This window comes from Equus caballus, chromosome 14, assembly GCF_041296265.1.
Source record: "Equus caballus isolate H_3958 breed thoroughbred chromosome 14, TB-T2T, whole genome shotgun sequence".
Classification (NCBI taxonomy): domain Eukaryota; kingdom Metazoa; phylum Chordata; class Mammalia; order Perissodactyla; family Equidae; genus Equus; species Equus caballus.
In genome coordinates, this window is record NC_091697.1 from 84641720 (window position 1) to 84664072 (window position 22353).

General features: G+C 34.3%; 1 protein-coding gene across 1 annotated transcript in view; it reads left to right on the forward strand.

Moving 5' to 3' along the window:
• The window catches only part of ST8SIA4 (ST8 alpha-N-acetyl-neuraminide alpha-2,8-sialyltransferase 4), a 93773-nt gene extending 71912 nt beyond the window's left edge, over positions 1 to 21861 (forward strand). The window contains exon 5 of the mRNA XM_001504603.7: positions 17540 to 21861. Coding sequence (XP_001504653.1) covers positions 17540 to 17822 — 283 coding nt within the window. The 3' untranslated portion in view covers positions 17823 to 21861. The remainder of the gene's footprint in view (positions 1 to 17539) is intronic.
• Positions 21862 to 22353: the final 492 nt, after the last annotated feature.

The following is a 22353-nucleotide window of genomic DNA, read 5'->3' on the forward strand; positions in this document are numbered from 1 at the left end:
CTCTCAGAGGTTTTCAAAGCGGTATTGCTTTTTGAGTTTTGGAGGTGTGAAAAGTGGAGCTTTGAGACTGCAAAGGAGTAGCAGACAGTTTCTCTCTCAGGTTCTCTGACTGAATGCTCTGAAAAACTGCTTGCCTGGCACAAAAGAGGGACCCTGAGAGGCTGAGGGAAATACTCCTCACGTCAGCACATATTAATTTATCACCCATCAGCTCATTAGGATTTTGCATAGTGGTTGATTTGTGTAGGCGCCAGTTGGTAATGAACTTGAGAAGTGAAAACTCACCCCTAGAAAGAAGCAAGGACTCACCCAGGACAGGTAATTTACTTTCCAGTTAATGGGAGTGGACTCATGTTTTGTTGTTAAAATCACAGATTTGCTGATTGGTGAGATGTCCAGAATTGGAAATTAGGGTGTTTTAATTTTTACTTCTGTAAATACATAGATAAATGGATGTAGATATAGATTTCAGTTTGAAACTTGAATCTCTTAACCACTATTTACCAACAGTGTACATGGCACGTGGTGTCAGGGAAGAGTGCTATCGTGGAGCACAGGAAATCTGTCATCTTCAAAAGCACTCCACACTGTTCTTTTAGAGCCACGGAAATTGCAGCCATGAATGTCAGTGCTATTTAGGGAGCAACTAGAGCAACAGAGGTACATCTTGGACTTCATAGAGTGGCCTGTAGCCACACGTGCAGCTTGTCTCTGAAGCCAGGGAGGGTGTGATTAAACACAGGGCCCACGCACTGTGAGAAAACTCTCTGGCATCCCAGCTGCCATTCAGAATGTGAAATCCAGGATATGACCTGTCGAGATGAGCCACTTCAGCATATTGTGGCAATGCAGCTGTCGCTGAGACACATAAGTCTCCAGAGGAAAGCATTCAAACTGTTTCCATGGTGGAATGAATACAAATGCACAGCTCCAGTCCCATTTGAATGTGATCTTTTCAACAGGATCATCTACACTAAATATACAGATGAGTGGATGTGACCCAAGTACCTCTTCTTATCTTTGATTGCTGAGCATTTTCTGGGAGCAAACTAGTTCAATAATTCTCTTCGGCCCTATTTGAGAGGGGCAGGAAATATTTGGAAGCCTTACAGAATTAAGATATTCAGTTGTCTTACTCTTTCCTCAATGAAGACAAAATTGCTGTGGATCCCCGAGGTGTTTCAATGAATTGTTTGAAAAAGAGAGGATTCCATAATCTAGATTTAAAAGAATTATTTCATATTTAGTTCTTTGCTCATCATTTTTATCAATTTATAGCACTAACGCCAAAATTTATAATAGAATTTGATAACTTCTAACTTGTACCACTAATGTCAAGAGAAGCTCATGAATAAGATTAGTGATTATATGAGCATTTTCCTAATAAAGAATTAACATGCGTGGTCCCTCAGGTGTATCCAAATAGGTGGTAATAAATCAATTTGAGAACAAATTTGTTTTCTTTTAACTTTGTATTAAAAGTTTCTAAACAGTAGGAAACAGGGTCAAGTACCAAATTCACTGTTGAATTTGATAAACTCTTGATGAAAATGATTGAAATACATCTCATAACAAAAATCCCTCATCTTAGGCAGAGTTTTATCAGGAATTGTGCAGATCTACATTGTCACCCAACAGGCTTCCTTCTAATAACAAAAAGGAAATGAGAGAAACATTTGATTCAACTAACGCTAGTTAAAAAAGTCTTGCTATCCCAAATTAGTTTTGATTTTAGGCAATATTGTCAACTATGTATTCTGATATTTAAATAATTGTAATATACCTATGGGATGTTTGTGTATATATATATTTGCATAGCAAACTAGCAATATATATTTACATATACATTATATTGTTTATTTACATATGTATTTCTACATATTAATGTATTATATATACTATATATGTAAATATAATGTATGACATAAACTATATATATAGCCGTACTTAATAGTATGCTTATAGAGATTCACTTTATTAGTTAGAATGAAAAATCCTATTTCCTAATCATACATGTAATAATTTGTTTCACTTGTTTATCTCAGAAACTCTTGATTCCAATAATTCATTAATTTCTTTGACAAATATGTTCACGCTTACTATCTGAAATTGTTTAGTAGATAAGTGTTTCTAGTTTGTGTGTATATAAATTCAGAACTTGTCTATCCCAAAATACCTGAAAGCCATCACTGAACTGTGAGGTAACCTTGGAATTTTCACACGTGTCATTTCTTCATTGCACTGTGACAGATTTTTTTCCCCCAAACACCTATCATATTCCCCAGATGGCTTAGCCATCATCACTGGCAGATTATGAATAATGTTTTAGGTTGAACAGATGTAGGCAATTTGTAATTTTTCCCCTTTCTGAACCAGCTTTGTTTTGATGAATCATCTGGAGATTGAAACTTATGTAGAACTTTGGTTTGAAAAAGAGCACTGTTTTCCCACATTGGAATATGTAGTCAGCTCTTAAAGATGGACAAGATAGGGAGCAGGGAAACTGGCCAGAGTATGTGACAATAAAAACTGAAAGATCATCACTTAGTGTTGCAGTGTAGTTCCAGTTTCCTTAGTCTACAGAACCACATGTAAAAAATAGTTTTAGGTCATTCCAAAGCAACCAAAGTTCCATCACATTTTGAAAAGAGGGTTTTTAACTAGTGTATGTATCAAGTTGCCTGTGTTCGTCTCTGGTCAGAATACTTTTCAAAGAACTGGAGTTCTGGAAATGCAGCAAGTGCTGATGCAACGTTAAGAGAGAAGGAAATGAACTATTCTGCAAGGATCTGTTTCTCCTGCCAAATTACATTTTATGTAGATTTTACAAATTATATTTTTGACATTAATATACTCAAATTAAATTGAGCCTTACTGGCAATTCAGTTTTAGAGAAAGCTCTCTATAAGCTATAAGTTAGTTAAATGCTCTTTTCTTTAAAAAAAAAAAAAAAGACAAGAAAGAACTACCTAAGGCAGATAGATCTTAATTCTGTAGCTCTAAAATGCACATTTATTTATACATTGGTGTTCCATTTGTAAATAATATAACTTATTTTCCTCACCACAACCAGTTACCAGTCCTAAAAGACCACTCAATGTCTACAGTTCAGTCACTGCCCTGAACTTTCAGAGTCTGTCCCTGACCTGATAATTCTAGCCATGGAAAGAGCATAGTGAGCATTTCAACTTTCTTTAAATTAAGGTCTATGAGAGCAAACTAATTGGCAACTGTTTAGATTAGATAACTCTGAATTCTTGAACACTTAGCAATTTGGAAACTCCATGTGCTAGACAGAATTTAATAACCGAAATGTGAACTCTCAAAGACAGCCATCAATGCACTTGTTCCTCCTGTGTTCATTACTACATTTCAACATCACCAACTTAGAAAGTTTAGTGTTGCTATTATTTTCAGGTAGAATTCATAGACCCTCCTGAAAGCTTTTGTAAACCTTGCCCTCTCTTGAAACCATGAGATCTCATGCCCTTTTTAAATTATATTTGGAATTTCAAAATAAATTCAATACAATGACTTAAACCCAGTCAAAACAACTATAATATTTATTATGCTTCTTCTACTTCCACTCCAGTCCAGAAATTTTCCTGTTTCCCCTTCAGTAAATAAACACTGGTTCTAATAAGCTAGTAAAGCATCTTATTAACCAACTCTCTCACATAGGCTGCCATTTTGAGGAAATCGTTAGGTAGATTTTATTTAATTAAGGAATTCTGTAGGCTTGTTTTCATGCTTGTACAAAATGAGGGGCCCTCTGGACAGTTCTTACAGAGTGCCCATGAATTTTAACGATTTGCAGTCTTTTTGGTGTTGAATTTCATTTATCCTCTTTATTTGAAGGGATGAATATTAAGAGAGCAATTGAGACATTTTAGAGGTGTTTTATTAGTTAAGCAAGATCATTAGAAATTCAGTGTGAGATTTCAAAGTATTTTAATCCTAATCACTCTTATTCCAAATTTAAATGTAATTTATTCTCCAGTAGTGTATACACCTTTTCTGAACCTGTGTATTCCCCAGATTCATCTCCTGCTTTCTGCACTCTATGCATGTTTCATCCATTAAGAAAGTTTATAAATGAAGTTTGAGTCAGCACACAAAACAATATTATGTGAATATACTAACACAAAGAGAAACAGATGGTCAAGAATACTGTACACATGCTTTGTAAACCAACTCCCACAGATTGCCTGTCTTCAGATTTTTTTTTCCCCTAAGTAGTATCAATCATCAGACAAGTGATTTGAAAGTCTTTATTATGGAAATATTCCTCTTGAACAACAACAACAACAACAAAAAGCCATTTCAATTACATTTTCATTTTAAAGAAAGTTATGTTTCACTCTCTTGATAAGTTTATTGTTATGAAGTCTGAGCTAATTATCTCCATCAACTTGTATTCTTATTCAAAGAGTCTGGAAAAAAAGTTTTGTGATTCTAATTCCTGAATTTCTATTATATCAGTATAGCTAAAAGAAAACAAATCGTATGAAATAAATGGTTGTCTTTAGGCAGTGCCTCTAAATTTATGTGAATTTCATGATTGCTATATTCAGTTGACTTGTATAGTTCACATCTAGATGGAAACCTAATGATCATTTCTCCTTGCCTTTTAAAATTTATCAAGTTTAAAAGAAGTAACTATTGGGTTTTTTGTTTGTTCATTTGTTTTGTTTTGCTAGATGATTTTTAAGCACTAGTTGTATAATGCAAGCAATAACTCATCAAGTTCTTTAAACAAAAACAAGAACTAAACTAAACTGTACTCAGGATCACTAGTTGAGTCTTGTATAGACATGTCTATAAGTAATGTGCCTGACCTTTCCTAATACGATTGCATCAGCATGATATATTAAATGTCATTTGCATATATTCATAATTCACAGTGAATTGCTATTTGTATCATATCTTTCAATTCCTCCAATATTCCCAGAAGGTAAGTTGTTTTAGTTCACATTTATAGAGTAGGAAACTGAAACAGAGACATGAGAAGGAACAGCGAGTCTCACAAAGCAAATGAAACTCAGAGCTCATTCTCTGATAGCTGACTTCATTCTAAGCCCTAGAATTTTCCATCGTACCAAAGCTGCTCAGTTGAACAACACAATAAAGCCAATTTTATACTGGCTTCTGAATTAATTTTTTCCATTTCTCATTCTGAGGAATATTATAATAGTAAAGAGTTGATTCATATAACTGATGTATAAATGAATGATATAAGTAGATAAGTAGATGATAGATATCTTGATTTTAAAATTGTTCTTTAGTTTCTTTAGGGTTATAATTCCCTATTCTTTAATTTTTGAGAGTTGTAAGTGATTTATAATATTAAAAGAAAATAATGTTTGACTCAGGAATTTATCTGCTTACCGATGTGAGGTATAGACGTTCAATATTGCATTGTTTTATAGAATAACTGTATTGATATATAATTCGCATACCATATGATTCACTTTTAAAGTATACAATTAAATCGTTTTTAATATATCAACAGTGTTGTGCAACTATTATCACAATCACTTTTAGAATATTTTCTTCACCCAGAAAGAAACCCCATACCCATTAGCCGTCACTCCTTATTTTCCCCCGAATCCCCAACTCCAGCTCTTGGCAAGCACTAATCTACTTCTTGTCTCTACGGGTTAGTTTCTTGCAAACATGTCATATAAATGGAATCATGTAGTAACGTGTGGTCTGATACGACTGGCTTCTTTCACTTACCATAATGTTTTCAAGGTTCATCCCTACTGTAACATGTATTATTATTTCATTTTAATTGCCATGTAATATTTCATTATATGAATATACCACATTTTATTTATCCATTCATCAGTTAATGAACATGTGGACTGTTTTCACTTTTTGGTTATTATGAATAATGCTGCTATAAATATCTGTGCGCAAGTTTTTGTGCAAACATATGTTTTCAATTCTCTTGAGTATCGTCAAAGAGAAACAGAGTCAGACACTGGTTAAAAGTGGTAAAGACAGATTTTATTCAGAAACTATTGCAATAGCGCAAAAGAGACTTCAGTATAGAACTGAACTCAATTCCGAACATAGCGAAGAGAAGTGGAGATTTATAGCCAAAGAGGAGAGTGAAGGATGGAAAATTGACAAGAGAACACATCAGAGGTAGAGACATTCTTGCTAAATAGGATTAACAAGATTCTGCTAAAGATAGGTGAAGAACTTAGACATCAAAGATGGGGATGAGGAATTTGATCAGCTATCAAGGGTGGTCAGATATCAAGGACAGAATGATTCTCACTAAACTAACTTGGCAGAATTCTTGCTAAAACTGGACTCAGCAAGGATAGACATAGAAGGCCAAAGTAGAGGCCCAGTTGAGAAGAGGGCTCAGAGGAGCCTAACTAAAGTTTGCTTGAGGAAAGAATCTTATACCATGAGTGAACTAGCTGCATCATATGCTAACTCTATGTTTAAACTTTTGAGGAAGCTCCCGACTGTTTTCCAAAGGGGCTAACTACACCATTTTACTCTCACAGACAGGCACTGTCAATGTATGAGGTTTGCAATTGCATCACATCCTCACCAGCACTTATTGTCTTTTTTATTATAATCATCTAGTTGGTGTGAAAAAGTATCTCATTGTAGTTTTGAGAAATTTCCCTGATCTCTAATAATGTTGACCATCTTTTCATATCTATATTGGCCATTTGTATGTCTTCTTGGGAAAAATGTCTATTCCTTTGTTTATTTTTTAAGTTGATTTTTCTTTTTATTATTGAATTGTAGGATTTATTTGTGCATTTGAGATACAAGTCCCTTATCAGATACGTGATTTGCAAATATTTTCTCCCGTTCTGTGGATTTTTTCACTTTTTTGATCATATCCTTGAAGCGCAAAATTTTTAATTTTGATGAAGTCCAATTTATTTTTTCTGTTGTTGGCTGCACTTTTGGTCTCATATTTAAGAAGGCTTTGCCTGAGGTCAGAGTACTTCACTCTTGTATTTCTTCTAAGAATTTTAGCTCTTAAATTTTGGTCTATGATCCATTTTGAGTTACTTTTTGTGTATAGTGTGATGAAGGAGTCCAACTTCATTCTTTCAACATTGCGTTTTAACTGAATATTATGGCAAACATCACCATAGGGACAAGGGTCAGGCAAAGTATACTTTGTTACACAATGGCCTGATTTTGTAGTACTGCTTTCACTTTCATACTTTTTATTGCAAAGAATAGTATATTACATAATGTAATTATCTTTACAGCTGTATTTCTGATTGTTTTATTCCCTCAGGAGAACATGAATATTATTGTTTAAAAAATATCTACTAATAGCCTTTCATTCAGGAACTATTTTATAAATGTGATTTATAAATTAAATGATTATGCCTAAAATTTTATTGAAGGGATCAGCATTAAATGAGGCTAAAAAGAGAAAAAGGAGAAAAGTTATCATCAATTCCATTAGTTTGGATTTCACCAAATAGAGATTGACATCTAGAGGGGAAAAAGCCCAAGTATTTACTGATATTTGACAATGAAAAATATTGTATATCACCTCATAGCCCTTCAACATTTCAGGGATAAAAATTTAAAATTATCCCTTAATTAATCTTGCAGAGCAGAATTACAGCAGTGGTATTTCTAATGATAGGTACTTTGGAATATAATTCAGATCCCAAAGCCTGCATCCCTGGGATTGCCTCAGAATATTCCTTTATGGGGCTTTTCCCTCAGCTGGAAACCCCTTTCTCCACTTATGTGCTTATAGAAAGTCCTTTATTGCGTGATAAATTTATGCCAAGGACAAGGCAATTGTCTAAAATGGGCAGTCCCTTCAGCATCACACCCTTTATGGCAGGAATAAAAATAGAGAATAGTGGTATAAATTTGACTAACTTCCCCAAATGCTATTATTTTGATACTTGTCGGAAAAGCTTCAGAGAATACTTTGAACTTGCTTATGGCTGTCTTGATTCTATTTCTTCACTGAGCTTTGAGAAGGCTCTAATCTTTGGCTGATGTTTAGTTTGCACATTTTGCCAGCAAGCATTTTACCTTATTGAATGGATTATAGATCGCATTTGTTGGTCCTTACTCCACTTGAAATAGATTTTAGCACAACTCCTATCTGAAAGGTTAATGTAACCTGACTTATTGATGTAAATTGGGCATATCCATTTGTAAATAGTCCAAATCAAGCTAAAATGAGATTGTCAGACCATTAGAAGAGTTGTTTACATTTTGTTATCATAGTAAAATGGACTTTTATTGGGAAACTGTCCTGATGTTGGCTGGGGTATGTGGAAGTATAATCTCTAAGTGCCTCCTTGCAATAAATGTTTATGTAAATGAAAAATTTGCATGGATAAAGCACCGCTATCATTTTCATCTTCCAATATCTAATCCATTTTTGCTAAGTTTTAGGATTACCTACCCCTACTTGCTTTCAATTCTTCTTTCTTGTGGGATTCCATGTCCTGTGAAAAACTATTTCACTGCTCTCTTTTAATAGGAAAAAATGTAACGTTTCCATAATTTTTGATTTTCAGAAAGCAATCTGATCATAAGGAGGATCATACACAAGGCACTTAGGCATTAACCTCCTTTGACTCCATGATCAGACTTCAAAAGAGCACCCCCTTCTATGCTTCCATCTCTGTTTCCAGTATTTCACTTTGGACATCACCAATTCCTCATTCTGGCAGTTTCCATTTTAAATTTCAGTTTTCTTTCAGAATTCAATTGGGTTAAAAGAGAAGGTCATTAAAACCTGCGGCATTACATCTACTTCATTTTTTGCCATAGCCCCCACACACCAGTTCAAGTTTTTAAGCATTATCTTTGAGAAGTTCCAAAAGATATTTTCTTAAATACAGTTAGAATCCATCTATATGGTAATTATTATTTTAATTCTCCTTCACTAAAATCTAACCAACATATGATGTAGTTTTGGAGTGACCCATTTAAATCCCAATCAGGTTTCTGTATATGGTAAACAAAGTCTAACAGGTGCCCTCTGTTTCTTTTAGTTTAATTTTTCTTACTTCTCAGCAAGATTCCATTTTCCCATGAAATCATTCTCTTTCATTAGCTTTATCTTTGAGGTTATTAAGGGTTATTTTATAATTTTTAGATAATCAAAAATCAATTTATTATGAATTTGTAAGTAGAGAAAATTTTATGTCCTCTAGTGACAAGTATCACAGGAAATTAGAAATGATGTTCAGTTTTTCAGCAAGGATGATTTTCTTGAACAGCTCTATCATGTTACTGCTGCGTGTTATGTCAGACCACTCTGTAAAAGTAGGAGTGGTTAAACACTACGAGCAAGACATAAAGCTCAGACCACTGCTACAGCTGGACGAACTCTCACATTTCTCGGTCTGAATTCAGATTACTTGTGACCTCTTATTAATGAGAGCTTTAGTTGTAGTAGAAACCACAGTAAGAATCTCTTTTTGTTGGTGAGTAAACTAAGGCCGAATAAGTTTAAACGACTTGCCCAAGATCGTATAGTTAGCTAAAGGTAAAGCAAGGCCAAGACTCCAGCTGTTCCAAAGCTTTCCCACTATTGAATATTGTCACTCAGAGATTGCCAAGCCATGAGTATGCTCCATTTTATTAACACTACAAATCTCTAAAATGCCAGCAAGAATACATTAAGTAAGCAATCATTAAGCACCGACTGTGTATCCAGCACTGAGCTAAATATCCTAAGAGATAAAAATGGAAGCATCACTCATCTCTTTCTATTTTCATTATATAAGAATGTTAAATTTCTTTATTAGTATGTAGGGAAGCTATCTTTTGCAAACATGCAAGTTATACCCTCATCTTTTCTCTTTACAAATGGAGTAAAATAACTACATGGAAAATTTTCAAAGGCGAAGTTCTTTAATGTTGAATTTTCTTGTGCAAGCCTTACAGCATTAAGGTCAGGAGGAATGTTTTCTATCTTTTTCGACAGCCAGTGATGCACCGGAGCTGACTTGTGCTGGCTTGCAATACTGATTGTGCCATCTCCTCCCAACGCAGTAGTCACTGATGTTAGGTTAGTAGATTGAAATCATCTATAATGGGAACATTTACACTTCAGAAACTGGCAAATAGTACAAGTCAGCAACTCTCTCTCTCATCCAGTCAGAGTCTGCTCTTAAACATTTATTAACACACCAATGTACAACACCTTGGCTGAGCAAATTGGACAAGTGATTTTACTTCTTGAGCTATTAACAACATCCTCTGTGAAGTAGGGACGATTAATATATACTATAGCATATATCACAGGGTTTTCTAAGGATCATGTGAAAGTACTTTGGAACTGTGAGTATGAAATAGAATTACTAATATCACAATAATGAGAGTTATATGTTCACCAATAAAATATGAGACTATAAATCCTATACAGTATAGGTACATCAAGAGTTTCTTAACACTGTATCTACACTCAACCTGACTATGTACCTGGCCAGATAAAAGGAAGAAGGGTGAAATTCAAAGCCTTTTCATTTTTTATTTTTTTTGAGGAAGATTAGCCCTGAGCTAACATCTGCTGCCAACCCTCCTCTTTTTGCTGAGGAAGACTGGTCCTGAGCTAACATCCATGCCCATCTTCCTCTACTTTATATGTGGGACGCCTGCCACAGGCATGGTGTGCCAAGCAGTGCCATGTCCGCACCCGGAATCTGAACTGGCGAACCCCGGCCGCTGAAGTGGAACGAGCACACTTAACCACTGCGCCACCGGGCTGGCCCTCAAAGTTAATGTCAAAGCCTGATTCCTATAGTAGACATCAAATAACATAAATAGGTACCAAGTAGAATCTAGCGATAATTGGGCCTAAAGTAATATTCCCACCAATTTCACCATTCCATGAGTCCTCTATCCCTCTGATGAATTGGGCTTACGAGGGTTGATAGCATTTTCTGTACATATGCTACAAAAGGTGTCTGCAGAAAGGATTTTCTGTTTTCTTTTCATCACCTGCTTACTACAAAGCTCTGTATACAAAGGACACAGAAAAAAAATATTCACCAATTGACCTCTTGAAGTTACAAATTCCTGTTTTCATTTTAATAACACTTAAAATACTTTAAGAAGGCTTATTGAAAATCTGCATGGAAATTCCCACTCTTTGATACAGCATCACTGCCTTTGGCATTTGCAATGTGGTTAAGTAAGTGCTGTATTGAAACTATAAAATCGTATTCTGACTTCAAACACTTTGGAGAGTGTTTATGGGAAAAGTGGGTCCTATATACTGGTCAGCTTTTATTTACCTTTGAAAAAGCCAAAAAGCCAAAAAAGCTCCATATGTAAAACATGGTTGACATTGAACTGTTAATCACCAAAATACATACAGATCTTTATTTTTCCCTATTATGAACTCTGTGTTGAGAATGGTCCCAAGGGCTTGCTATTCCAAGCTGGGTGCTCTCAAGAAGCTAAAGAATCCAATTCCATTTTAGTTAGAATTGAAATCATCATAGCCAGATCTATGGGGCTTTAAATCCTGGTCCTGTCACCTGCAATCTGCATGACCTTAAACTGATTATTCAACCTCCCCAAGCCTCGGTGTCCTCCGCTGTGAAATAATATCTATTGATAGGTTTGTGGTGAGCATTAAATGAACAAAAAGAGCTCTTAACACTGTCCCTGGCCCATTATAAATATTCAATAAATTGGTACTATCATTGCTACCTTTTAATAAATTGCTTATTTTTCACTCCTGAGTTTACTCCTAGCTTGTTAAATCACATTAAATATGCTTGTCTGTCCCTTTGTTGCCTCACATGAGAAGGAGATTCAACATCTATCACTTTTTGTTTCTCATGGTGGACTGAATTATTCTCAGTGACTGCTCTGCTAGAAATTCCATTTTTTTTAAAGAAGTTGTCACCAACCCTACTTTTGTGGCAAGACAAACCATGTCATAATCATAAAAGGTAGCATGAACTTCACCAAAACAGTTTTAAAAACAAAATTAAGTTTTATGCACTTTAAAAAATGAATTCATGTTATGTAGCATGCTGCAGACTGGGACCACTATAAAGGACTATTTGAACAGTTGAAAACAGCAGATATTCCATTTCAATATGTCCAGGGATGATTGCTTCAAGTTTTATATTTTATAGCCTATGCACATAGACTCCTCCTAAGAATGAGCCAACATATTGACAAATCTGGAGGACAGAACCTCTGAAAATTTGTGTATAATACTCAGATATTATAAAAGAATTAGTTTTGGGGGAGTGGAGTGTAGAATCGGGGAGATGCAGACATCTTCTGCAAAGATGAATTATACAAAGCTAATTCTTCCATAACATCTCAGACTTCTGTAGATGTTTTAGAACCAGAAGCTGTATTATTTACCCTTAACTGAATTTTCCCGTGCAACCAAGTACAAAGCTCAGTCGTGAGATGATAAAAATGAGGGGAGAAATAGAGATGAATCCTCTGAACTAAGAGTGCACAGGGACCTTGTGCTATGTACTTTATCTCACGTTCCAGACAAAAGAATTCCTGGACTCTGCATGTAACATAATATTAAGTTAAAATTGTTGGCATAGTGGGATTCCATACTCTATATTCAAGTTCTTCTGGAAATTTTCATGTTTGATTTTAGGAAGAATAATGTTATTTTAAAAGGACAAAATATATTACTTCTAAACTTTTAAACTTTTTTTAAATATAATTACAAATTAATATTCCTTGTTTGCCAATATGTTGAGTGTGAACTGTCGTAAGTATACTAAATGCTGTTAAATATAACATTTTTGCTTTCATTTTTGAAACATTGGTTGCTTGAAATAATCATATACTTTGGCTCATCAGGTAGATTTTATCTAATTTTATTATGAAATAAAAATCTAACATATTGCTAGTTTTAAAATTAACAGGCATTTATTAAGTCCATCCTTTGCTTTGCAATATATTGAAACCTGAAAGAAGGTAAGGGAAACAGGATGATGAGGAGGAATTAGACCAGGACCAAGAGTGTTTCACACAGTTTCAGGGAATGTGGAGTTTCATGAAGGGAGAAGATTTGAAATGGCAATAGAATCTTATAGATAGAGGAAACCTCAAAGCCATGCAATGAAATGTTTTTGTTTCTCAACATGCCCATTGAGGTTAAATTACATGACCACAATTGTCCACCCAATATGTAGTTACAGAAGGCACCAAGAGAGAAGTGGGATGCGTGAGTGGGATGGACCTTGAGGACATTATGCTAAGAGAAATAAGTCAGATGGAGAAAGCCAAATACCGCATGACTTCACTCATATGTGGAAGATTAAAAACAACAATAATAACAACAAAGAAACACATAGAGAGAATAGATTGGTGGTTATGGGAGAGGAAGAGGGGACGGAAGACGGGAAGGACAAAGGGGGTAAAAGGGCAGATGCGTACCGTGACGGACAGCAATTAGACTTTGGGTGTCACCACAGAAATAGAAATATAAGATGTACAACTGAAAAAAAAAAAGAATGAGTTGTGGGATATGTTGAAATTCAACTAATATTACTTACCATGTGTCAAACTTTATACTATGTTCTTCCACATTTACTGTCTCTTTTGCATTATCATAACAACCTTGTATGCTAAATATTATTAACCGAGATCCAAGGAAGTGACGTAGCTTTCCCAAGGACTCAGAAGCATTATAGCGCAGATTCACACCCATGTCTTGTGACCATAAATATGGGCTTCTACACACACCGATTTGGTGGGTAAAGGCATTCCACGTGTCATTTGTTTGAAGTAAGAAATGGGACTGATATGTTGGAGAAGAGTGGATAAGACTTCTGGCTTAGCAAGACTAGAGCTTCAATGCTGGCAAGTAGTGAGGCTTAGGGAGGCTGTTGTATATATAGAAAGTTAGAAATGTTCAATTTACACATAAAATCCGGGGTGAGTTTGTTTCATACAAAACAGAGTATTACAACATTAAAGCAGAAAGGAAGGGCGGGAATTAATAGAATCTGAAATAAAGCTTAGCCTAACTGATGAAAAAAGAGTCTATATATGTCTATGAATGATTGTTACATATAGTCAGATCCAAAACAGCCAGGAAAATAAAAGAAAGCAGCACATTATAACAATAATTATCTATGTGGTTGGATTGTAGGTAATATTTTTCTTCTTCATTCCTTTCTTTTTTCTTCAAATTTTCTATAGGGAGACCACATTGATTTTATAATTAAAATAACCAATTTCTATAAAAAGAAATACATCTGTGGAAACTAGATTATTTGCTGATTGAAAACATTCCTAAATTTTACTACAGTAGATATGAATTTGAGATAAAAATTAGAACGGCTTGTACTGAGTTAGTGTATGAATAGTTCATTATTTTATCAATGAATTATTTTCAATTCAATTTTTTCCTAATTAGGATTAAACACAAGTTAATATTCTACATATTTTTGATAAATGCCTCACAAGAAATTTGTAGTTTTTAAATGTCAGCTTGTATTTAAGTGGATACTTTCAGATATGGATTTTAAAATTATACTCTGGCCTTGTAAAGGTGACAGATATTATCTAACTGATTATGCCAGTAGGATTTAAAAATAAAATCCATTTTTGTCCTTCTGTCCATTTTGTCCTTTTCACATGTGTTCCTGAGCAGATACTGAATCTCAGTAATTTAGGTTGCCCTATACAATTTCGAGCACACTAGATTTATAATAAGCACATATTAAACTCTTGCTGATTGCATTTGCATCAGCTCCAGTGTTTTTTAATTTCACAGAATGTTTTCAGTTGTAACCTTAGTTCTTGACCTGCTCTAAGGTTTTGTTTCAATTTATCTGTTACATATCAATGCCATTTGTTAGGGTCTATTTTCCTGTAACGCTTTTTAGAAATCAATAAGATAAATGGCGTTTATTTTGTGCTTTTTCTTCAAAATTGTCCTGACAAATGGGTAGTTTATTTTTCTTTGAAATCGTTTGAATTGTTACAAGCCAGATATCACAAAGCTTAATTTATTCTTCTGTTAACATTTCTAAAGCAAAGTTTATTACTACTGGTATTTTAGCCGTAGATTAAAAGAATACAAGTTCCTAAAACCTCTCTACCAATTATTCTCAAATAGAATGCTCTGTGATCAGAGTTTAGTTTTCAAAACACTATTTCTACTAATATTAATTAATTTATATCCTAAGTATATCCTCCCTATTAAAAAATTCACAAATTTATCTCCTCCATAAAATCATCCCTGAAGTCACATGACAGAGTCAGGAATTGTCCCAATAATTATATTCTTCTATCATTTTCTTCTGGATGTGCTGATGTCTCTATCAGGCTCATTCGCTTGCTCCCTTGTAGATGTCAGGTACTTGAGGATGAGAAGATGACCTCACTGATTTTCTGTTTGTGATATCTCATATGGTGCCCGGATGAAAAAATGAGTGATTGTACATCTCCCATACTATTTTGAAACATTCAGCCCAATAATTTCGCCTTTAGCTTTTCTTTCTAATACTACAGTTGCCTATTTGTGTTATATATGGAAGTTCCTTTGATATTTTGTCTATAAATGACCATAATTCAGTGGATTTCCAGAAAATATGTCCAGAATTAGGAAATGGAAAGCGTTTATTGATAATGTGATCTTCAAGTCACATGTAATGTGAACTTGGAGCCCCATACAAATAATATAGCATTATATTATTTTATGCTAGCTATTTTTTTTTCTCACTTTAGGAATAAGATAATTCAGAATCACCTTCATACTGCCAAACTATTCCCAATCATTGACATTCCCTGATGGAAGTAATCATTTTTTTGACTCAGTTTGAACTTGCCTCACCCACTTTAAAAAATGCACAAATAAATGCGTTTTTTTAAACTAACCAACTTCATCAACTGACATGTAACCACACACAAATCACAATCACAAAACCTTCATTTTCTATAATAATCATTTCATGTTTAGAACACCTGCTTTCTCAAAGCTGAGAGCTCCAGGCTGTATTCCAGTCTCTTCTACGCCTTCAAACTAGTTTAACTCTGCTCCTTACGCGGAATCAATGTCTGTGGTTTCTTCATGATGTTAACAATATGTGTGCTACGGTCTTTACTCATTCGGCTACCTTCGGGTTGACAGAAAATTCTCAGATGTTCTTCTCTGAAAATTCCTTGCAAATCTTCTTTACTGAGAATAGGCCTTCTCAAAACATTTGTGATAACAAAAGGTCCATGATGCATTTTACATTGTTCAAGACATTCAGCACGTGGCCTTTGCCCAATGAGAAAAACAGAAAGTTTGAAAGGTCAATCTTGGTTCAAAGAAGGGAGAAAAAAAGAAGAAAAAAAGAGGAATGATAATGGCTGAGTATATTTTCACTGTTTTGCGTATTTGTAGTGAGGTTTGAAAATTCAATATTTCTTTAACCAAATGAAATAAAATAAAATTTTGATTTTTCGTATTCAATAGTCTGGATGTATTTGATCTCTCTTGGAAAGCTTTATAAACCATTTTTTAAAGATAAAAAAATAATGTTATATAAAATCTAAGGCAAGTGTTTAAATACAGCAATGCCCATAATTTAATAGTCTTCCCCTTACATTTGGATAGCAGGGTATATAATTTCCTAATATGAGATAATAATAAAAACAAAATTAAGAAACAAGCAATTTATTAACTTTATTCTATTTATAATTATACAACTTTGAAAGTAAAAGAAAATCCACACCCTTCCTCTTTTAGCTGTTTCCATATAAGAAAATGAATATGCCAAGAAGTATCGGAAAGCCCCATAGTGATTAAAACCTGTGACTTTGCATGATATTCAGGTGAACAGAGTTTGGCAACAATGATGCATCTGAACATTTTGGAGTGTTTTATTGCCTTTGAAAGTGAATAATATAAAATATTTATCAGCATTGGAATGTATTGTACCCATTAAAATGTTAAGCTGCGTAAGTGGTGAACTGTTAACGAATATATGTTATTTGTTTAATGTGGTTCTTCTGTGGGTTGAGGCAATATTTTCAATTAGCTTTAGGAAAATGTGACTTGGACAATTGAAGTTGAATGAGTCAGTTATTATAATGCAGGCAAAACATTAATTTGTTTAGATTTTTACTTGAAACATTAGAGATTTTGAAAATCTATAGGCATAGTTTCAAATTCTCTTTTTCTCGGAGAAACATTTACTCACTGCCCAATTACTGTGACTTTTCTGGTCACATTTAACCTTTCTGAGAAGATTCTACTCTCTATTTTATATAAATGTTTATTGCTAAATCATTTTGAATACGAGATTCCACAGTAATATTTATCTACATTTCAGGTCCGTTGGCTATTTATATGACCTCTAAAATAAGCAAGAAAATAAAAGATAAAAAAATAAAATAAATACATTAAATTTCTAAATTCTTAAGAAGTATATTATTCCTTCAGCATTTTTTGGATTATTATTCATAAAGATACTTTTCAAATTTCATCTACTTTAATTCTATATAGTATATTTGCTATGGGTTATCTTGTATATTTCTCTAAACTCTTCTGTATGTGTGTTTTTTCTTCTAGGTACTGGCTGACAAACAAAGTTCCCATCAAAAGACCCAGCACAGGTCTCCTCATGTATACACTCGCCACAAGATTCTGTGACGAAATTCACCTTTATGGATTCTGGCCATTCCCTAAGGATTTGAATGGAAAAGCCGTCAAATATCATTACTATGATGACTTAAAATATAGGTACTTTTCCAATGCAAGTCCTCACAGAATGCCACTAGAATTCAAAACATTAAATGTGCTACATAATAGAGGAGCTCTGAAACTGACAACAGGAAAGTGTGTAAAGCAATAAAGCACATTGGAAACCATACAAACAAACTGAATATGCACTTCTTTTCTGAAGATGCTTCCTAAGATTTGAAAATAGGATCCAAAACAAGACTTGGTTTCAACATCCACGAATTATCTGAAAGGTGATAAAGGACGTTCATGACAAATCCACTACCAGCTGATGAAATACCTGCAAAGTGCTCTAAAAATCAAATATTTTGACTTCAAGGGTCCTAGTAAGTGCCACTTCCACTGAGAACACAGTTTGAATGTATAATCAGTAGTGTTTACAAGATCCAACAATGCACTCGCCATTAGTTAACGAAGCAAATGTGTTCATCACTGTTGGGCTGCCACTGCAACGCCAAGCACATTAGAAGAGGAACCCAGGAACACAACTCAGCCCTTGGGGAAATCAAACCATCCTTGTCCACAGAAATCAAGATGGAAATAAGTTTGAGCAGTGAAATTCATAAGATTGAACAACTCAAGTAAATGCCTTCAGTCAGGACTCTTGAGTCTGATCATGAATTTTATGTTTTGCTTTCTATTTTTGTTTGTCTTCTGGAATCTCTTTTGGTTTGGGTATTGGGCTGCTTAGAAATCCTTTCTGAGATAAATATGAATGAGATAACCTTCAAGTAATCATTTTTAAAGTTCTTATATTTTTTAAGGTGCAATCACACACAATGACTTTGTAAAAAAAGTTTTGTTTTGCACGGCTGTAAACCTCCAGATTTTTTTCCAATGGTGTAGAAGGTACCAGCTAAACCATACCATTCAGTAATCTTGAACCCTTCTAAAGGAAAGATGTTCTATGTCCTCTGAGATGGTAAAGTGCGCAGAAAAAAATGTACTTTTGGTACCAAAGATTATACTACACAACAAACCATTCTCCTTTCATAAAAAGAATATATTAATATGTTATTATGTTACTAATGTAAAAGCTGTCTCTAGATATCTTAAATTTTCCAAACTCAAACTTTATTTTTATTTGAAGGAAGACTTCCCCAGCTTTTACACTTCATGATAATTTAGTGGAACCATTTTTCCCCTTAGAATAAATGTTTGACTCATAGGGCTGAAATGTGACTGCCAGTTCTTTGATATCCCCCTTTATTCAAATGAAAATATCGGCATGCTCTTTATATTATTGTTGTTGTCTTAGTGCAGAAATAACAAGATGAAGAGAGTATTGTTTCTATAACAGAGATGATCAATTTTAAGAGGTTTAACAATGAAATTGTGTGTCAATACTTTGCACTTCAAATGGATTAAATTGATCAATATTTTTTCTGTGGTTAAATTTATTCACATTATCACGTGAATGTGTTTTCAAAGAAGCACATGGAATTATTAATAAAATGATTTTAAAATTTTAACAAGTAACAGAATTGACTAATAAGCCAGTTTTCTGGTAACTTGTACTACACTGGTAGGTAATTCTGACGGTAAATTGTTTCTTTAGAAAGCAGAAGCACTGTGTTCCCACTTCTACTCTTGGCCTGAAACCACTTAGGTGACTTCTTGTTTCTTAGGGAAGGCAGTCTGAGGAAAGAAGAAATGGCATGGGGAGTATGTACATTTTGTTTCTTAGGAAAGACAGTCTGAAAAAAGAATAAATAGCATGGAGTATATACATATTATCATGGAAAAGGATATTCACAGTAGTGCAGTTCTCAGTATATTAATAATATTTGGCATTATTTTTAAAAATACAGTAGAACCTTGGGATACAGACGACTATATTTTCTTATAATTCATGTGTCTCTAAGAAAACAAAATAGAATGCATAAAGGAGATGCCTAGCTAAAAATAAATAGAACATGATGAACTTTTATCATTAACCTCTTATCTATTGGAAATTTTCAAAGAATTAGGTACATGTTTTGAATGTAAAGTTGAAAAGTCTGATTTACTTAACAAATCAAAAGTAGGTGATTTATAGAATCTTAAATTCAACTACTTGCAGATCAGTTGTTTGAAGAGTCTTTCATTTGAATTCAATAGATATTTTGAAGTCACAAGTAAATTCTTTTAGGTAAAATCCATCTCAGAATTCATTCAAACTATGTCTTAAAAAGCAGCAGCAAGGTACCTTGACATTTTTACTGCATTTTCAACAAATGCATTTAAACAATTTTAAGGCCACAGCAAAAGCATCACTGCCATTCACTGTTCCGTGCGTTGATGTCTATCTCGTAGATGCATTGAGTAGTGCCTTTTTAGCTTCCCATTGCTTTGTTACCCAATGCTTTGTGTTTTCTAAATACGTTGCCCAGTTCTGAAAATGTTCAGCATATAAAAAGGGCTTCAGTATCGACTGAGACTACTTTTGTTCATCTCAGGGAACTTTCAATACTCAAGACTGAATTCAATTAAAGGCATTTAGCGTTCAAAGAAGACACACTGTACAAGACCATTTCATTCCCTGCAGTATACCTTTCCATCCACACTCCCCCTTCACAATCCGCTGTGGTCTTCTGACAAAGCTAGCGCAAGGAGGTCAGCAAAGGCTAACAGCAGAATGAGAAAAAGAATTGAGATTTAACCAATAAAGGTGCAAAGAGATCATGATAAAATCAAATTATAAATACATACTTGAAATATCTGGAGTGTTTTCTTTTGAGACTATCATATGTTCAGAGCTTTAATTTTTTATTTCTTTTTCACCATTTAACCCTGTACCTGGCAATGCTCAGGCAGCTGGTTGTGAAATATTCCTGTCCTTTAGAGAACATGTTTGCTACTGTGCTGTTGACATGAATAGGCCATGGAAACGTTTTCATCATTATTACCCAGCCTGTTCCATGCTTAATATTAAGTTGCCGGAATAAAAAAATGAATCAGTAACAGATTTTTCTGGGCAAATCTGATGATTCAGCCCACAGGACTGATGAAATTACTGTGGAAGTTTTTCTATCTGAAAGAAAGTGCTGGGCATTCAAATGTCTTTATGCATTGTATATCATATGAAATGTATATCAATTGCTAATGGGAATTTCTACATATATGCTTACAGAAGCAATTTATTTAAATAATGCTATGGGTAGTGTACATACCAACTAGTTATTAAGCTACTACACAGGAAAAGGGTGAACAAAGTAATTTATTTCTAATTGAGCCAGTTAGTCATAATGCACACAATGTGGTATTTGGTTCATAAAGGAGTTGTTTTCGTGTGGTTGTTGTTGGGAGTATCTATAATTGTGGAAGGGTGTAGGAGGAGTGATGTACAGTTAGCTGTTTCCTCTACAAGTTTGAAAGTTTCCCCATGAGACATTATCAATATACCAATGTTTAAAAATTGAGTGAAAGAGGGTTATTGTTCATATTTGATGAAAGGAAATCCAAATAAAGCCCACCTAGAAATAGATATTTTATTATATATGTGCTATAGATATACCTATATAGTACAAATAGACGTGTGTGATGCATATATATAATGTTATATATGTGTATCTGTGTGTATACACACTGAGTCTGTAATATACACACGCTAGATTTGTGTGACGCCAACATCTTCAGGGGCTGCTGTCTGAAGCGCTCTGGAGAGAAGACCACTTTAGAATAAAGTTCTTTTGAGACTTCAGTTACTAACCTGCTTTAAGAGAGATCTGCTTTATAACCGAATTGTATGTTGTTCATACCTAGAGTTACAATAAGGGTCTAGTTTGTCCAAATCTTAAAAAAAAAAGAAAATTTTTTAAAAAAAAGTCTTCAAGCTGGCAATGTATTTGAATTAGTTTTCAGATTGTGGCTCCAGGCCCTGTGTCTCCCATTGAAGTAGCACCTTTCAATAAATACTGTTTCTTTGTGTAGGCAAAAGCACAAGTGTTTCAAATGTATATAGCAGGAAAAAAAAAAGTTTACAGAGCTAGCGCTGCTGCACAGAATAATTGCTACTGAGTATTTCTTATATCATTTGTGGAATTGAAAACTGAGGTTTATTCTGTCAAGTTCATGCTGTCCAACACTGTTCCCCTATTGTTTATGTATAGCAATTGGGTGTTGCTGTTTTATCATTTGTAAAATAAATTAAATCTCTGTTTTTTTTTCAATTTTTCTCTTCTCTCTTATATTCAAACCCTCGGTTCCAATTTATATATCAATATAAGGTGATTGTTTTTAACAAGCTTTAGCTAGTGCTTTTGTCATCCCTGCCTCTCAGCCCTTGTCATTGGCGATTTGGCAAACCATTTATTTTAAAGTGTATGCATGGGAATCTGAGCATTGTCAAAAGCCCCGTGAACATTGGGAAATCCTTAACAATTTTTGTGTGGTGCATTCTGTTTGTGGTTGAGAGGATGGAGTGTTACACAAGTTACAGTCATTTATATCCAATTTATATTCCTACTGACCGCTGTCAGTGGGTCACTCTAGCATCATGTCTGCAGAGGCCAATCGCTCCTTACACACTGCACATTTTTATGGCTGCCCTTTGACTTGTGATTTCAACTGCTATTGCATTCACTTGCTACTACTGTTCGCAGTTCATCTTCTAGGAGATGATTCTGAAAAACTGCATGTTTAAATCTTCTTTCATGGCTTTC